Source organism: Corvus kubaryi, unplaced genomic scaffold, assembly GCF_017639235.1.
Source record: "Corvus kubaryi isolate FWS band 111438036 unplaced genomic scaffold, C.kubaryi_AGA036_p1.0 37398, whole genome shotgun sequence".
In the NCBI taxonomy this organism is placed as follows: domain Eukaryota; kingdom Metazoa; phylum Chordata; class Aves; order Passeriformes; family Corvidae; genus Corvus; species Corvus kubaryi.
In genome coordinates, this window is record NW_024581137.1 from 37,906,865 (window position 1) to 37,925,432 (window position 18,568).

Below are 18,568 nucleotides of genomic sequence, written 5' to 3' on the forward strand. Positions count from 1 at the left end.
GACACCTGCTCAGTGCACTATCAAAACATTTACTTGGTTATTGTCAGACAATGGGGGAAAACTGATGCCAGAGAAAAACAAACAGGATAGTTTCCCAGTACCTTAAGAATCATGATGAGATCACTCTATGTCTAGTTTTACCATACTGCTTTGTTGTTGTGAATCATTCCTATAGCCATTATGACTCAACAGAGAAAAAAAGAGTAGGCACAACTAAGTGAGAAAAATAGGTCTCACACTAATCACAGCAGTTGTCACCAAAAGTCTCTAGAATGAATTTCTGCCATTGGCAAAACCTGGATCAATTCTAGATCTGTATTTTCCAATCTGTGGTAAAATACTTAAAACATTTAATACTTCTGTAAAAACATAAACCTTTATGTGTGTTTATAAATCAGCAACAAAGGAGATAGGCTTTCACATTACCAGATATAAAGGTTTTTGTTGATAATAGCAATCTTTATCACTAGTAATATAATCTGTAAACAATCTGTAGAAGAGGAGGAGCAGCTATTAAAGAGTGCAAGCTAGGAGATACAGAATAAGGCAAAGCAATAAAATGTGGGAGGTTTGCAATAAAATGTGTGTGTGGGGGGGGTTCTGTTTTCCTCTCTGACATCTTCACTAAATGGAAGTATTTCCATATATGTGCAGAAGTAAGCCAGCTTTGTAAAAGCAGGATGCAGCAAGTTGCATTCCCTTTCTGTTCACTTGTGATTCTCACAGATGAAGCAGTGTGAACAAATTCATGCCCTTTATATAAAAAGATCTGGGAAATCTCCAGAACAATTTGCCCTATCTGTAAAAGCCAGCATGGACATGCTGTCCTCATCCTTTCCTGAGATTAAAAGAAAAGACAGGACACATCCTAAACAGAGCCCATGTGAAGCATGCCCTCAGCACACACCTCATTGTACACTGACATTTTTACAGTTTGCTAGGAGGAAACAAAGTTTGTTACACAGCATGTCCAGTGCACTAATAGTCTTCCCAAGCCTCTCTAGGGTTGGGAGGGAAGGATTTTTACACTCTTTCCAGCTGGTTAATTAGAGGCGGGAAGCAACATATGGGAGAAAAGAGGGTGTTAACACAGTTGAAATCAAACTTGTCTGGAAAATTGTCCATTTGATCTTGATATGTGGGTTTATAGTTTTGCTTTAGTTGGGGGAGGGGGGTTGAAACTGAGGTCTAAAAGTTTGAAATAAATACTCATTTATATTAGATATTTGGCAGTTTCTTTAAAAATGATGTATCATAGACCAGCACACAGTAAATCAGCCCTTATCACACATTTTTTTGTCCCTCAAAGGCTGAGAAAACAGAGGAGTTTTTCAAGTAGTTCTTTTGCAATCTGGGGGCTATGTTTCTAGAATGAAAATGATTAATGGTACAGAATTTATATGACCAGCATCACAAAAGCTAATTTGTGCAGTATAAAGATGTGACAAAGGGTCAACTGTGGTAGAATTCCTTCAATAATGAGATTTACTGCCTTCGTTTTTGCACTGATCACCTTTTGAGATGGTTAAGTACAAAATACGAAATTAAAACCAGGCAGGAAGCAAGCAAGAGCTGAGACTTGTACACCTACTACTGTCAGTGCGTTCACATGTAACTCAGCCAGATGGAAGGGTTTGCCGCAAAGCCCTTCTACCTGACACTGGTAGCAATTTGTATTTCTTAGTAACACACGGTCTTTTTGGCAGTCTTGATCAGAAGTATAACCCCAACAATTAACACGTGTGCTCCCAGGGTGCATTTTAACTAGGAAGTGATTGGATGCTTCAAGTAACCCAGGCAGTCTACAAACTAGAAAATCTTTTTTGTGGTCATAGTGTTGAATTACTAATTGATGCCAGATTAGTTAAACACAACAGGCTGGCGAGTAAAACACTTCCTCTTTTCTTTACCATCACCTTCCAATTTTGTTTTCTGGGGAAAAGGGGATTGATTAAGTACCATCTTCTAGTTGATGTATATGTATGTATTTAGTTGATGTATGAAGAACTAGTCTTTGCCTTCATCAGGCTCAAATCACATCACATCTAGCCAGCCACAACATTCTTAGTCTAAGAATTTTCACTTAAGACAAGAATGTTTCAGGACTTTTTCTTGTTTTAAGAGTGCTATGCTTTAGTTCAGAAAGGCATGGGGGAAAAGGCTCAGAGTTTATCCATTGTAATACGTATCTGGATGTGATCTGTACCACTCTGCAGTTTCCAGCCTGAGCAGAGGCAGTTCTGCCAAAATACATAATGTTTTTGGTGTGTAACAAGTATCTGTTAGTGCTTTGTATTTGCCTGATTTACTTATACTAATTATTCCATAAGAATTTGGGTCCCAGCTTTTGCTACTAAGGCAGTATTGAGCTGTTTCAATACAGGCAACCCTGTCATGGAGCAAAGGATTAGTGCACAGTATTCAGGCAGTGGCTGGGGGTTCAAACACACGGTCATGCTAGTGACTCTTGTAGTGCCAGAATGTACCATATAGTGGTATATACTATCTCTGGATCTACTGCTGGAAATATGAGGTAATATAATGTGGTTATAATTTCTTCACAGCAGCTAATTCCAATAAATTCACACCTACTGCATATGAACAGTTACTGCAAGCCAATGGGTTTCCAGTAACTAGTGATGCTGTGGTATGTCTCATTTATCTGGTCTCTGGACCTTCTAAGTGTTTCCGAAATACAGCTGATGAAGAACACACTTGATTTCATTTTAAGTAATTCTATTTCAATCATCAGCTTTTGACTGAAGGAAGTGTCAGCATCTGCAGGAATCAATGAAGCTCCAATCATGTCCTTGACCTCAAACTTTAAATCACACACATTCACTTGCTTCTCCACTTGCATAAGATCACATTTCTGCAAACTGTTGTTCATTTTTCATGCAGTTGCACAGTCTGTGTGCAATATTCTACAGAATCAGGTCTGAGGTAAGAAGATAATGCCAGCTGAGGCAGATCAAACACTGTATTGCACAAAGCCGAAGGGAGGAGGAAGAAGGCAAGTGAATTTTCAGTTAAGTTTTTGACTTCAGCAACTTCCAAGTGTAAATCAGATGATATAGAATAACACAATACATTGTGAAAATGAAATAAAGAAAAAAACACCAGGGGTGGAAAGGAGGCACTTAAGGTGTTTCTCTACTAAGCACTTAATGCGTGTTTCTCTGTTAGATAGACTAAATCCAGAGTAGCTCCACAATAAAATAGACAAATATCCTCTGTGAGTACAGTTACTTTGAAATTATGACAGTGTAATTTAGTTATTTGATTCTACAGATTTTTCAGTTCCATCAGAAATGTGCCAAGTGATTTATTCAGCTGATTACATTTCATTTATTCTGGTCTCAGTCTACCTGTTTTGTTGGCTCTGAGGTGAATCTTATCTCTGCCTTAATACCAGGAATTCTGCAGTCTGGAGAAAAACAGCTACACAGAGGACTGTAAACACAGATACAACCAAGAGTAAATGCAATCCTAGAGGCAGAGCTTTAACAACATGATTGCAACAGGTTCTAACATAAATCTACCTGTCTGCTGAAATTGTTCAGTATTAAATTAAGTGTATTTCAGGAGCAGTCACAGATGCCCCATTGGCAGGATACAACACAAACACAAAAATAAGTAGTGAAATCCTGACTCCACTGCAACTGACATGAAAACTGTACTTTTCATCTATAGTCCATGCCTCCAAAAATGTCTGCAGACTGAGAGACCTTTTTTCCCCTTATACCTCAGTGTTTACTGCATCCGGTGTGATAATTTCTTCTGTTACCTTGTCAGTTCAAACTGCTGTATTTTTTCAAAGCCCTGCAAGTTGAATGAATTGAGTCCCTCTCACTTATACTCATTTATAATATGACCCCTAAGAATTTGGTCATCCTGGTAACAGAACTATTTACATTTAGAAAATTTTAGAAGAAATTTACAATATAAATTTCTTTTCCAAATGCACTTAGAAGTTAATTTTTTAGTTTACTTAATGGACCCATAATATTGCAAAAAACATAGTTTTCAGAAATACACATTTACCATTTAAAAACAATAGAAAGAATAAACTTGCTTTCAGTGCCATTTGTAATCCTTGTGAAAATGGTCCCTGAAATGCAGAAAGACACTAACAACGATGTAGAAAGTAGGACTAATGCTTTGATCCTTCACAGAAAGAACATGATGACATCTTTTTGAGTGGAGTAAGAATGAAAAGCAAGAGAATATGAAATAAATTATGTATGGGAGTGAACTAGGTAAATGTGGACAAAAGGAAGGCAGTTTTTTATAAATCTACAAGGATTCAGAACTGGATTTTTCAGAAAGTTATTTTGTCTTCCACAGAATCTGAAAAGAATGAAGAAGTTGTATTATGTTTCCTGGGGTTTTAAAATTTTGTCTTCAAAAGAAAAAGTATTCTAACTTTAAAACTCCTTTCCAACCCATTCTAGCTTCTCTTTATTCTTCCAAAGCACCAGGATCTCCCATGTATTCTTTCCTTCCTTTCTCCACGAGTCTATTTTGTTGGCACTAAAAAATTCAATTTTTCCTAAAATCATAAAAAGCTCTGAATTATTTCTCTCTGCTCCGAATCATAGAATGGGTTTGGATAGGAAGGGACCTTAAAGATCATTGAGTTACAAACCCCCTGTTGTGAACAGAAACACCTTCCACTAGACCAGGTTGCTCCATCCAACCAGGCCATTTCCAGGGATGGGACATCCACAGCTTCCCTGGACAGCCTGTTCACCACCCTCACAGCCAAGAAATTTTCTTAATATCTAATCTAAAGCTACTCTCTCTCAGTTTGAATTCGTTCTCCTTTGTCCTGTCACAACATGTTCGTGTAAGAAGTCCCTCTCTGTCTTTCTTTTAGGCTCCCTTCAGGTACTGGAAGGCCTGATGCAGCCAAGGACACGTTTGGCTTTCTGGGCTGTGAGTGCACACTGATGACTCATGTCCAGCCTCTCATCCACCCCCACCCCCAGATCCTTCAAATAATAGGTATGTCCTAATACATTCTGTGGATTTTAGAATAAGTGCCTCCTTTGACACCTTGGTAACATCTAAAAGAACAGCAAAATATTTCTAAGGAGGAGTGAAGAAAAAAGGTAACCATTTGTAGCACATTAAAGAGAACTTTAGTTTTGTAGATTACAGTCCAAAAAACCAGAGGCTTTGCTAAGAGAAGAAAAGGAGTAATAGGCAGTAGGAAGAGGCTGGTGTCTTTAAGATACACTTCTGAGATGTGAGGTTGCAGAGAATTTCTATCATCTTTGATGATAGCATTACTTCTTGTAATTCTTCTTGTAGTTTTTTCATACTAGGTTAGAAGCCCATTAATAAAGTCACTGACAGAAGGAGAATAAGGAAATACCTTGTAAGTACCTTTCAACTTCCTTAAAAACATTTGCCTTTAGAAAGGAAATTAACTTGCTTTCTCCCACTCTCACCCTTGAGGCCCTCTTGAACATTCCAGGCACTAAGAGAAAAAAGCAAGCTCATGTTGCAACAGCTTGGGAGATTTATGTGCAGATGAGGCGATTTGGACTTGCTGTCCAACAGAGAATACATGAACACTCTGCTTGTTTGCAGGATAGTGTTTCATCTTTGCTCTTAAAAAACAAACAGACCCAAAAAGGAAAAACACTGCATGTTCAGTACAGCTCAGCACGACTTCAGTCAACATTAGTCCTTCTGTGAATACTGGCACATTTTACATTACAATTGCATTTTTGGCCCATTCATAACATAAAAGAATTGATGACAAGGGGAAACAACTTTGTCAAGTTTATACTGCAGTTAATGTCCAGCTATTCAGGATATTGGAGACTGGGACACCCTTAATAATGGTAAAACACTAGTGTGCTGTGTGAGGAGACAGCAGTGTCCAAGTGTCAGGGGGTCAGCAGGGCTCATTAACTCTGACTGGGAGCTGGTACCATGGGATCCCAGGCTGGAAGTACTCAGGGAATTTGGCAGTATTACTTTCTGCTACTGGTAGTGTTTACTGGTTCAAAATCTGAATTATGTGAATACTTCTGTTCCTAGGAGAAATGTAACAGTATTTGTGTGGCATTATAACTAAGTTAACAGGAAGGAGCTGAACTGGTCTGAACAGAATGGTCCTGTCCTTCCCATCATTTGGAGGCATGGCTAACCTTTACCCTGGACTGTGCAAGCAAGGATAGCTGAGAGTTGATGGAATCCCTCTTCCTGAAAGGAACCTCTTTATGTGCTGCTTTCAGCTGGTACAGTCTATGCAGGCTGTCCTTGCTCTCAGTTGTCTGCTTCATTATCGCTAACATTTTGATTTTCCTTTACCTTGTTGTTGCGTTCAACCCCAGTGTAATCTGCTTCAGGTGGAATCTTTATATGCAGCTCAGCTTCATAGGCTCCTTCCCCATCATTCCTTGGATTTATTATGAGCATGACACAGTTTTCTTCTCCAATTATTAGCTGATCTGTATCCCTGTATAGAACACACTACTTGTCAGGAGTTAAAACATGCACAATTAGGATTTACAGATGAATAAAGCAAAAGGACATTTTGCTCTCAGAGCATCTGTTCTGGAAAATACTCTGTGAACACAAAATAAAGCATTTTCTATAAAAAATGACCCCATGAAAAAGTATACCAACGTCTGGGTAGAAAAAAAGTCAAGAGAAAAAAACCATGGCCAAAGTGGACTACCACAAAACTTGAAAGTCACTGGTATAAAATTTCAAAGCCTGACTACTTTCTAAACGGCAAGAAGTATTTAGTGGAGGAATCACTTGCCATGGGGGTCTCATCAGCATCGTTTTCTGGAGGACACAAAGGTGGTAGTTTTCTCCTCATGTCCATTGTAATACCAAGAATGACAGAAATTCTCCTGAGACCTGCAATGGCACTGTGCCCTTTTCTTTCACAGCTATGGGCTGATTCTGATGATGTGCGGGCAGTCAGGTAACTCAGATGTTCCCCACTTGTCCTGCTTGGCATATTTCTCCCTTCATAGGAGAAACTGTTGCCATGTATTGAAAATTCTATTCTGACATTTATTTACTTCACTGTATATTGAGTACAGGAGAATTGCGTCCAAGTTCAAAGTCACTGGCACACTGAAATAAAAAACTTGAAATCTCCTGTGAACAACAGTTTGTATCACCTCTTGATTTTCAGAGAACTAGAACCGCTAACAAACACCTGCAAACTATATTTTCTGTGATAACCATTAAACATCATGAATGTGGTTTGGAACTGTGTATTTCTCCATTTCTTGGTTTTATAGATGAAATGGATGCACAAATTAAAATCTGTAAATCAGGTAAGAATGATTAGTTATAGTAAACAACAGAACTGTGTTCTACATACTTCATTCTGTTGCAACAGTTAGCACTGTCTGGGCTTTCTTATATACAGCATAATTTATTTTATTTAACTTACGGCATTGCAGAAAGATGCAAGTCAGGAATACATAAGTTGTCCTCCCCACAGTCAACCAGAATGTAAGCCTGTATTATTGCAAAGTAAAAAATTATATTACAGTTAGTACATGCCTCTAAGTCCAAATCACTTCCTTAAATATTGCTAACGTGTCTTAAATACCACTAGCACTGCCTTAGTGAATTAAATATTTTTCTCCTTTCTGTAAGTTCCTTTTCACATGGTAGTTGGAGATCATTTAGATGGTAAAATATGTCTTTAGCAGAACAATATAATCTTCAGGCCCTTTCCCACACTAACTTGGCTTACGTATTCTAGAATGCAATCAAAACTATGAGCACAAGAAAGTTTTGGAAATACTTGAAAGGCCTGTTGGTTCTATATTTATATTCAATCCACATTTTGAATTAATTAAATCCCAGTTGTGTAATTTCTGGCCGTGATACTCTTTTTTAAGGAAGATGACACACATAACAATTGTAAATGCTTCAATGTTTATATACAGAAAACGTGGCATGCAAAATTCATACCTGCTCTGCTAATGAGCTTTTCTGGTAATAGTTCAGTATTGGCTTCACAGTCAAACTATCTTCAAAACTGGACTCATCCAAACTATAATTGAAGTTTATATTGATGGGAGATAATTTATCTCTAAATTCTGTTTCATCCTGTGAGAGACAATCACATAATAAAAACCAATGGTTTACTATGATTATTTCAGTTAGTACAGTATGACAACAGATTCAGACTTCTGAAGGTGAAGATGTGGTCTTTATTGAAGGTAAAGGCATGATTCTTCGACAGCTGCTGGCCAAATTCTGGCTGCACGTGGTGCCATTAGGAAAGCAAAGTGACTCACCAGTAACTGGAATGCCCAGAACACATTGCCTCCACAGCCCAACATCTGGAAGAAGCTGGCTGAGCTGAGTAGACTCAGAAATTTTTCAAAGCATTAGCCTAAAATGAAGCTGTTTAAGAGAGACACACAGAACCAACTCCTATCAGCTACTGCCTGTCTTCCTTTTGAAATGGAGGTAGGGCATGTGTGGATTTGTGGAGGTAATATTGCTGTACCATGTATTTGTACCATATTTGTACCATAACCAAGAATTTATTTGAATTAGCAATGGTAAAACTCAACCACCTTTATTGTCCAGATATGTCCTTACATAGTGCTTGAAACTTCTCCATTTCACCTCCCACTGCATTTCTTGGACCAGACTTGGAATCTACTTCAATTGCATGAGGTAACTCCACCTGCAAGTGAGCAAGTGTTGACCCTTTCTCCTTTACAACTTCAATTCCACAGTTTTAATTTTTCTAAAAACATTTAAAAATATCTTTAAAATATTTTTTAAATATATGTATTTTAGGCCAATATTTCTGTAAGACTCTTTTAAAATATCTTTTGAACCTGAACTGGCATGATATTCAACATCATTAGTTTATTACCGCACCGTGAATACTAAAAAAGTAAAGGGATACCAAAAAAGGAAAGCAATCTTGCATTTTTGTATCAGAAGATGCAGTATTTGATCAGAATTTCCAGAAGAGTGTGAAATGAGTGCATTTTTACACACAGAAACCCTACACTCTTCAAAAGAAATCTTTCTTTAATACTTATATTAACAAAAGATGAGCCAAAGATTTACATAACAAATTTTTTCAAGGTAGCAATATGCTCTGGACATATTGAACATACAGATGAGGTCTATCTTACATCCCATTTTTGTAATTTTGGAAATTATTCTTCCTTTTCCAGTGGCTCCTTTTTTATTATTATCTTTAAATCCCTGGCACTACTCAAGCAATGATGACAATCCAAAATATTTTAAACAACTTACTCTGAGATAAACAAGGAAGTCCTGGCAATGGAGTTGTTTCTGTCTTTCTATCACAATGGAGAAGTAATGATATGGTTGATGGTAATCAAAGAAGAGGGTCCTCTTAACAGCTCCTTTCTGTTTCAATGAGTCTAACTGCAATTCACCTTTCAGCACTAAAGGGTACAAATAAATAAATAAACTAGTTATTGATTTAACAGAAACAAAATAGCAAAGAATTCATTATGCATTATAACTAATTAACCTAACCAAGTCTTTCAAGAAAAACTAATCCATGCTTTAAGTGCCTGTCTGTTTAAAAGCCCACAAGTTTTTGATCCAAAGTATGCAGGACATGTAATTTAAGCTTTCTGATTTCATTGACAGATCATATGTGTACAGGACTTCTGTCTCTTTAATTTTTTTTTTTCCAAAACAGAACATTCTCCAACAAGGTACATTCTTGGTTTTGCTTAGAAAATTACTAAATCTGAAACAAAAATCATTTAACTGAGTAATAAAAGGCTTGTGAGGTATATACACACACACACACACACATATACACATGCACTTTTTTTTAACTGCATTTTCTTGCCTTAGGAAGATCTCACTCCTATTGTCTTTCCAAGTGTAGGAAAAAAATACATCTGAAATGGAGCAGGCCAGAGTGAATTATAGAAATAGAAAACATTTCTTACCTATCTCATCTGAAATACTTTGACCTTCAAAATCTGCGCAGACTCTTACAGTAAAGCTACAAATAAAAAAGAGAAGGCATTCATTATTAGCTGAAAATGGACTGACCTGGGAATCAGCAGTTCCCGAGTCATATCTTTTAAGTTTTATTTTCGTTTTCTTAAAAAGATGTTAATTGAGATCTGTATCTGGCTAACTATGATACTCCCTAATTAAGTCAGGAAGTCTCCTAGGCTGCACTAATAATTACAGAGGACAGTCTCTGAATACTTCCTGGCAAAGGTATGGAGAATATTCTCTGTTCCCAGTAGTTCTTGAGAGAGACCATGGAAATGACCCTTCTAACACTATTGCCAAAAATGGGTTCTTTATACTGAGGTTCAGCAAACCACCTTTGTAACAGGCTGTCTGCAGAAATCCTTTCTGGTTCATCATGGTCAAATCAGAAGAATCTTAAGAGCATCTAGTCAGTGCTGAAGCTGTTTTCTAGCAAATTAAAACACTCAGGATACCAATGTGTTCCACCGGAATTACTGTAAGATTTCCATTATTTCAAGAGGCTATAATTAATTTGAAACATAAAACCTAAATTGTTTGTAGGTCAGCACTAAAATCAGCTTGAGTTAAATAAAAAATTTTGCTTTATTCATTGCTCTTGATCTCCTCACTACTGTTATCCTGTAGTTATATATATCCTGTACTGTTATCCTGTATACTAATGTCTCAAAACCACTAACATAACCATTAAACCAACCTATAATCACATTCCAATTGCATGTTTGTTTCCTCTGACAGATGTAATGAAACTGCCACATTTGGCATACATGTTACTCTCATGACCTTAATGAAAGATTATTTTCTTGGGAAAAAAAGGCCATAATTTCTTGAGGAAAAAGAATGGCATTATGCCATTAATCTCTGTTTAACTGTAGCCTTTCTCCAGTCCATGCAGAAATTGAAAGTTTATTCATATTCCTACTTCTTTACAATTATGAGTTAATACATGAAGAACCAATTATTTCCAAATACACAAGGACAAAACAAAAAAAATGAGGAAATCTTGTGTAATTGTATAAATTCAATTTAGACATCAGACTTCACAGGCCAGTCTCACATGTCAAAGAATGTATTTTCTCAAATGTAAACTCAAGAGCTGCCATTGTATTAAACTCAGTTATCTTGCTTTGGAGAAATCACATAAATTTTGCCCTATCATGTTTGAAAAACGGTTGAGTTCAAAAATGCAGCTTGGAATGCTTTACTTGTTAAACAGAAAAATTTCAGTCTATGCTTTATTTACTGCAATGAACAGAATAATTCATCATACATATTTGATGACTGAAGTCATGTTCTTCTATATTACTGTGAGAGTCAAGATTTACTCCCTCCACTCCAGGCAGAGCATGTCAAAAAGGGAATGGCAGAGCAAAAAAGCAAAAATTTGGAGTGGCTAATCTCCCATGCTCTGGCCACACAAGAAGCAAGACTACAGTTTTAGCAGAATCCTGCTACATATTTGAGATTTTATTATTTGGTTCAGAAATAGTTCTAAAGACATCAAAGATTTCAATTGCAAACCTAGATGAATTTAGATATGCTCAGCACTTCAACAAGAAGATGTTGGGGAGATGCTGAGGGATGTTTTAGCATCAAGAAAAAGAAAAGCAGAGGGAAAGACAGACCACAAAAGAGGACAAGAGTCTAAAGAATTCATAGAGATTTGAGATCTGACTCCTAGGTACAGTAAGAAATAAAACAGCTGAGCTTTTGAGCTTGCTTGTAGGAGCAATCAATCAAATAACACAACAATCAGAGGAAGAAAACTTCAGCAAATAAGAAACAAATGGGAAATAGTACATCATCCTAAAGCATATGAACTTTTTATATGCTATCAATCTTGCCTCTCTGAAGAGATCCCCACATCACATTTATTCTGCTGTGTCTGTCATCACTATGAGATTATGCTTTGAATAGTATTTGACTGTAGTTACAAAATAGAGGGAAAGCCTTAAAACTGAACACACTAGCTTTTCCTGACAACCTTGGGTCAACACAGCAGTTTGTTTAAAATAATTTTATATTCTTCAGGTAGACAGAAATATTTTTACAAGAACAAGAAGCTAGAAAATATTCCTTTCTTCATAACTACTCTTGGCACAGATGGGAGCAGTCTCTTCAAAAGTCAAGCCTAATAAAATTACCTAATATCACCCGAAGTGCTCAATCCTTAGAAAATCAGTTAGTTACTCATGTACAGTACTTTCTAGACAGGACTTCGTACCAGAAAGCATTTACTTTGGTCTGGCTACTCTAGCAGCTGAAAAAAAATAGAAAACTTCACGAGGTGAGAAGAAGGCATTAGCAGATCCTACCAGACGTCATTTGTCATTGTTAACAATTTCTTTAGTGCACAGGTTTCCAGATGGAGAGAAAAATGGATAATTTTTAGCCTTAGCAGAAAGGCTAATGTAAGCTTTAATGTTAATGACTTCCATTCTGTGTGAGGCTTATAACCAACCTGCAAGGTCACAAACCTCCACAGAAGAAGAGAAGAAGCTGTTATCATCAACTGATGAACAACCTTTAACCAGTTTCCTCTTTGAAGTACAATATGCAAAAGCAAGTCAATACACTTCTATTACAATGCTCTAATACTTGCCCTGCTTTTAGATTCTGTTATGCCAAAGTCTAATCCAGTCACCATCACAGAGTTTTAATGCTGAAGGCATCTCATGGCTGATATACATCACATGGCCAGGCTGCAGTAGCAGTAGGGCTGCTACGTAAGTGACTGCCCTTTGGACAAATAGCCTTCATCTCTAGGGCTACTGAAGCTAAAACCTGGCACAGAGGTCTCCGTACAGCAACCCAACTGCATTGGTAGCAAGTGACACCACCTGCCTACCCCCCTTTCTCCAGCCCCCGAGCAGTGAGGCATCCATCTTCTGACCCTTGGCCATATGGCTTTGCTATACAACCCATGGAGTCAGGCTGGCCAACAGCCTGTGGATAATTTCACACAGATTCATCTCAACAATGGCCCCATGGTCCATATCCACGGGGCACCAATCACATCCTCTTCAAAATTATGTCAATGAGAAAACAAAATACTTGCAGTAGAATGGAGCTGAAGTAGAAACATAGTCTAACCTATGCAGCTAGGAAAGGCTGAAATATTATTATTTTGGGGTTTTATATCTTTGGTAGGAATTTTGTATTCAGCTTTTTGTAAGTGTATGTACAAATGTCTCATTTACTGAATCTAGCTGACTCAAGATTATAAATATTTTATTACTACTCTAGTAGTAACAAATTTGGAGATAAACAAACAACTTCTTTTTTTCAGAGTATCATTTGATAGTAGGAACTTGAATATCAGAAATTTTAAGCAGTCTGCTTCTTGTTTCAGTGGGTTTACAGAAGGTGGATAGCCTACAAGGCACATCTCAAATAGACATCCAAACCTGAAAAGCACTTACAAATAAAAACTATATTCTACAAATATAAAACAGAAATATACAAATATATATACAAAATATATTCTACAAATCGACTTTTTATCATGATTGGACACTTCTATGCAATTTTTGGTAAGTCAGGTAACTTCTCTGACTTATTGCTCCTCTACAAAATGGAATTAACAATATTTACCTTAAATTAGTGAGAGGTGAGTAAATAACTTTTGCAGCTGCAATTTAAGAACAAATACATAAGGTAGCTAGTGGATAATCAGACCTCAAATGGTAATAAAAATGCCAATGCATAGATAAATAAGACCTCCTGGTAGCTAGAACCCAATCTTGAATGTAATAAATTGCATGATGTGGAAACAGCTTTTGAAAAATGAAAATCTTCAATTTATTTATCTCTTTTTAGAGATATTAACTTCCATCTTTCACACCTGGGGGCTGGGGGGGGGGGAGGCATTTTTCCATATTCTTTAATAGCTTCAAAGTTGCAGAATTTGTTCCAGATTTGCTGGTTTTGGGAACTCAGAAATAGCCACATTTTACACACAGCAGAGAATGAATTATATGTTTCTAGAAGTTCAGGACAATTCTCTTTGGGCTGTGCATAAAAATGACTTTTTGTGCACGTTTCCTCTGTTGCTTCAGCTTTGCAATTTATAACATGGCAGAAATAATATTTTTCTAATACTTGGAAATGTAAAATAATCCACATTATTCATGCACACACACTTCCTGAAACTCTTCTGGTAGGATGTTTCCTTTCATTCTAATTTTGCAGTGTCAGTCAGTAGAGTTTTTATACAAGTTGCACAGCTGGCTAAGAGATACAGAAATCTATCCCATGGGTCTGAGGAATTCTTTGCCTGTTGGAGTTTCCCTACTAATTGCTTTCATATGTACTATACAAGTTTGTATCAACTAAGGAGAAAAATTACAGTGTGGAAAAGAGCAGCTGCTCTTCAGTCATTTCATAACATGAACTAGATCTTTAGGGAACAGTATTTTAGAATAAAGCAGACAGAAATTAAATTATGCTTCTATTAAAGCTCTTATAGATATGAATCAAACATCTTCTGGCTTGTTGTAGTGGAAAAATGAAAAGAAATAAAAAAATATATGTTAAAGGAGTATGCATTTCTTCCTTCCTTCCTTTTCTAAACAGTATCTTGGAGCAAGAATATTTTTTTAAGAGAGATGTTTTTCCTCCTGTGAGAAAAACCCACATTTTTTCTTTCAATAGTCTGTTGATAACTGTTGTGGTTCCAAAATCTTTTCCATTAGGACAACTAAGCATTTTTTAAAAGTCTTAAAACCCGGAGTTGTGAAACAACATAATTTGGATCAATGAACATGCTTTAGCCAAGTGTCCATATTTCAAATTCTCTTTTACATCAACTGTTAAAACAAAAGGTACTTGAATAAAAAATTCCAGAAATGTTGGGGTCCCTCCCCCTGCCATGCAGTCCTGGGAGAGGGGCCCTGGGGGGAGGCACGGTGTTTCCCTGGCCCTGGTCAGCCTCGTTCCCCATTGATTGTTTTGTGTTCCCCTGCGTGGGCAGGGACCCTCGGGTCCCGTGACTGAGCAGTTCCTCGGCAGAGCCCCGGCCATGTGGCTGGAGAAATAAACATCTCTGAAACATCTATCAAGAATCGGTCCATATATATTTCTTTCCACAGGCCTCATTGTCTGATACACGTGTTGCAGTATCACCACTGTAACACAGAAAAGCCAAAGTCTTGTAAAGTTCTGGGATTGCATGGTTCCACCAAGTGCCTTCTACATTGCTCTGTAGATGGGCAATTTTCTACATTGGATGTAAAAATGAGGAACATGACAAAGAATATGACAAAGTCCTCTAAAGTGTAAAAGAACAGCGCAAGAGTGAAAATCTCTTGACAACCCCCTCCCAGATGCATTGGAAGCCCACATATTTATTGGTTTAAGTGTATCAGAGTTTAGTTCCTTTACGGCTCTTACATGAACAGCTTCTCATGATTATGTTTTACAGTTCATATTTATCAATTAATTCTAAAGACTCTTTTGCTGACTCTTACATTTTAGATGATTTTTAGAACTCCTCTCCTGTAAAGAATGTCTCCAGTGTGAGGAAATTCTCTGACCATCTTCGGTTTAAAAGCAGTGCAAAATTTCTGCGATGATGTTATGTGCTGGAGTCCTCCTTTACACCTTAATATTGTTTTTGTCCAGCCCACATCCTGGCAGGCTTCCTGCTTCTAATGTTTTTATGCCTTAGAAATCTGTTCCTCACAGTCTTTCTTTCAAGACTTACTAGCATTTTATATTCAACTTGCACGTGTTTATGCTCTGTTTTGATTTCAGTTTCCTCATTTGTTATACTTTCCACTTTTAAACAGTATCTTATGTATTTGTAATAGCCTCTTCTGTCAACTGTTTCTGAGGTCCTTTCGAAGTGACTTTTTTCTAGTGCAGTAATTGTGCTTTTATGTGCTGTTATGTGCTATTAGATAGCCTCCAACTGCCCTGCAACCATTTTGTACTTGTAACTGAGCTTATATTTTTTTAATTAGCTCAAAGGTTGTTAATGTTTTTTTGGGGTTTTTTTGGGTTTGGTTTTTTTTTTTGTTTGGTTGGGTTTTTTTTGTTTGGTTGGTTTTGGTTTTTTGTTGTTGTGGTTTTGTTTTTTTTTTTTTTTTTTTTTCTTTTCAGAGTTAAACACTACTGTGGTTAAGGGTTTCTCCTTTAAGGATAGTTGAAACATTGTCCTGTGTGATGTGCTAAAAAAACCTTTCCTCTGACCAAAGACACCCAGCAACAACATCCTGTGCACTTCTTTCAGGATGGCTAGCCAGATACCTTCTCTCTTCCACAAAGGACTAAGATCTGTCTTTCTCCAGCTGATAACTGGACACACCAGCTCTGCATCACTTTCACTGTTACATTTTGCCAACAAACACTTAACTGTTTACGTGTTTTGTCTGTTTTAGCTGTTTCATATTTCATTCATCTAAACATTGCATATAACTTTGCAGCTTGACCCTAGGAGACACTGAGCATCCTCCTATGCAGGAGACTCAGTGTGTCAAAGGACTCAACTTTTAGCTACCACAGTTAGTTAGACAACCTGTGAAGTACTGATAAATATCAAAAAGATCGCTATATAGGGGGGTTTTGTTGTGCTCAGAGCATGTTTCAGCATTTTGAACTTTAAACACGTTCAAGAAAGAGTTGCAATAAAATTAAGGGACAAGAAGTTATTTGAGGAAGAGGATAAGGATATTTTCTGAGTAATCATAGACTTACCAGGCCACCAAAAGCTGAGAGTTGGGGAGTTGACAGGTTTTATTGTCTGGATTCACAATCATGGGGTTCAAAATAAGATGAGCATTCACAGTCACAACAGGTCTGGCTCTGGGGGACAGAAATAAGGTTCACCACGTAACAGAAGGAGCACTTTAGTACCTAAGTTGCAGCAGAGCAAACACTTAACTGAGTTGGCCACAAAGAAGCCAGACATGTAGGGTTACTTGGGAGAACACAGTTTTATAATGCTGCACATAGCCAAAAGAACCTTTTTTTTTTTTTGTCAGAATCCTACTGAGATTCACAAAAAAAAATCACAGGTTAACACATCACAGAAACAGTATCCTATGGTTAAGCAAGAGATGTGTCCCAGGACTGAGGCACATCAGACACATTTCATCACACTGAGTTTTCTCAAAGGGACAGAGTCTGCCTTTTTGGGTTTTACAGCAGTCCTTTAGCCATCTTGCAGATTTGTTTTGTACTGCCTCCATTAATAATTATACATTCAGACTTACTATGTCTGTTTTAAGACTCTTAAAAAAATAAACATGTTTTGGTTAAAGTAGAAGTTGGTGTAGAGTATCTCGAACCAATAATCAAGTAAACTCTGTCTGACATTTCTTGAGACAATTGACTTTGTAAACCAGGGATAATCATCAGTAAATTCTGCTGAGTATGTGAATATATAGTTTTGGTGATGGAAACCATCCCTCTGAAGCTGTTACTAAGTGATGAGATAATCTATAAGTGCAAGCAGTTTAGAAGACAAATGAAAAGAAGGATGTGCCCAGATTCTGTTTCTTTTAAGACAGCAGTACTCTTTACAGTATCTTACATATTTCCAGCTATCCCAGTTTTCTAACTTTCGTTCTATTTTAATCCATATCTGAGCTTTTATGATTACTTCTTTGTATTACTTCAGCAAGACATTAAAAAATAAAATTACTTTTTCACTTTTGTGCAACAGGGAAAACTTTTTTGTCCTAGAAAATTTCCGTAATAAAACTCTATTTTGACAATATGACAAGTTGTATATTTCATACACTCTGGCCAGGAAATGGCCTCCTGCTATTCACTTTCTAAAATTGAATAGAACACATTTTATTGTTATTGAAAATACACAGTGGATATAATTCATCAGTGTTTCACATCCTGTGCAATCACTCATGGCATTGCAAAGTGATGGACTGCAAAGTATTTGCATGGTTTTTTCATAGTGCAGTAGGAAAATAGGGTCTTCTCGCTGCACCTACAGTGTTAGCTGAGATGAGCTAACATTCCTGTTTTACAAAATTCTTATGCTTTCACAAACATTCAGTTGGGAAGTAGAACATGCCTCCTCTCTGTCAGGTGCTGTTGGGAATACAGACAAGAAGCCAGACAGGAATTTTTGTAGAAATGGATGGTGAATATTTAAATGAAATGAACTGTCAGCACGGCTGGACTAAGAGAGCATTAGCAGATTTCTGCTTATGTATTTAGTAGTTTTTAATTTTATATCTAATCAAAAAGTGCATTTAGTGAAAATCCATAGTCAGCAACAACATTTTGTCTTGTAAAATGGGATCATGTGCATTTTTTAAACTGAGGCTAAAAGTAGCAGCCTTTGTTTTCAATAAATGTTTCATGTCTTAACATACACAGTCTCCGAGGATTGGTCACTTTAAAATTTCTTACTAGCACCATTCCCCCAGAAACCACATTAATTTTCAATGACATGCCTTTTAAGTTTCTTATTTAAAATTAACTGAAGAGTCAAACATTCCAGAAGCTGCTTGAGCTAAGTCTAAGCATGGAAATTTTCATTGATAATTACCGGTTTTGAGCATGGGAAAAAAACATTTCTTTCTCACAAGATGTT

At 37.0% G+C, this 18,568-nt stretch overlaps 1 protein-coding gene across 1 annotated transcript in view; it reads right to left on the reverse strand.

Annotated features, from left to right (window-relative positions):
* Positions 1 to 18,568, reverse strand: part of ITGA8 (integrin subunit alpha 8) — a 113,227-nt gene that overhangs the window by 52,886 nt on the left and 41,773 nt on the right. The window contains exons 15-20 of the mRNA XM_042044315.1: positions 16,705 to 16,812; positions 9,954 to 10,009; positions 9,277 to 9,431; positions 7,963 to 8,100; positions 7,433 to 7,500; positions 6,328 to 6,475 (exon numbers count right to left, since the gene is read on the reverse strand). Coding sequence (XP_041900249.1) covers positions 6,328 to 6,475; positions 7,433 to 7,500; positions 7,963 to 8,100; positions 9,277 to 9,431; positions 9,954 to 10,009; positions 16,705 to 16,812 — 673 coding nt within the window. The remainder of the gene's footprint in view (positions 1 to 6,327; positions 6,476 to 7,432; positions 7,501 to 7,962; positions 8,101 to 9,276; positions 9,432 to 9,953; positions 10,010 to 16,704; positions 16,813 to 18,568) is intronic.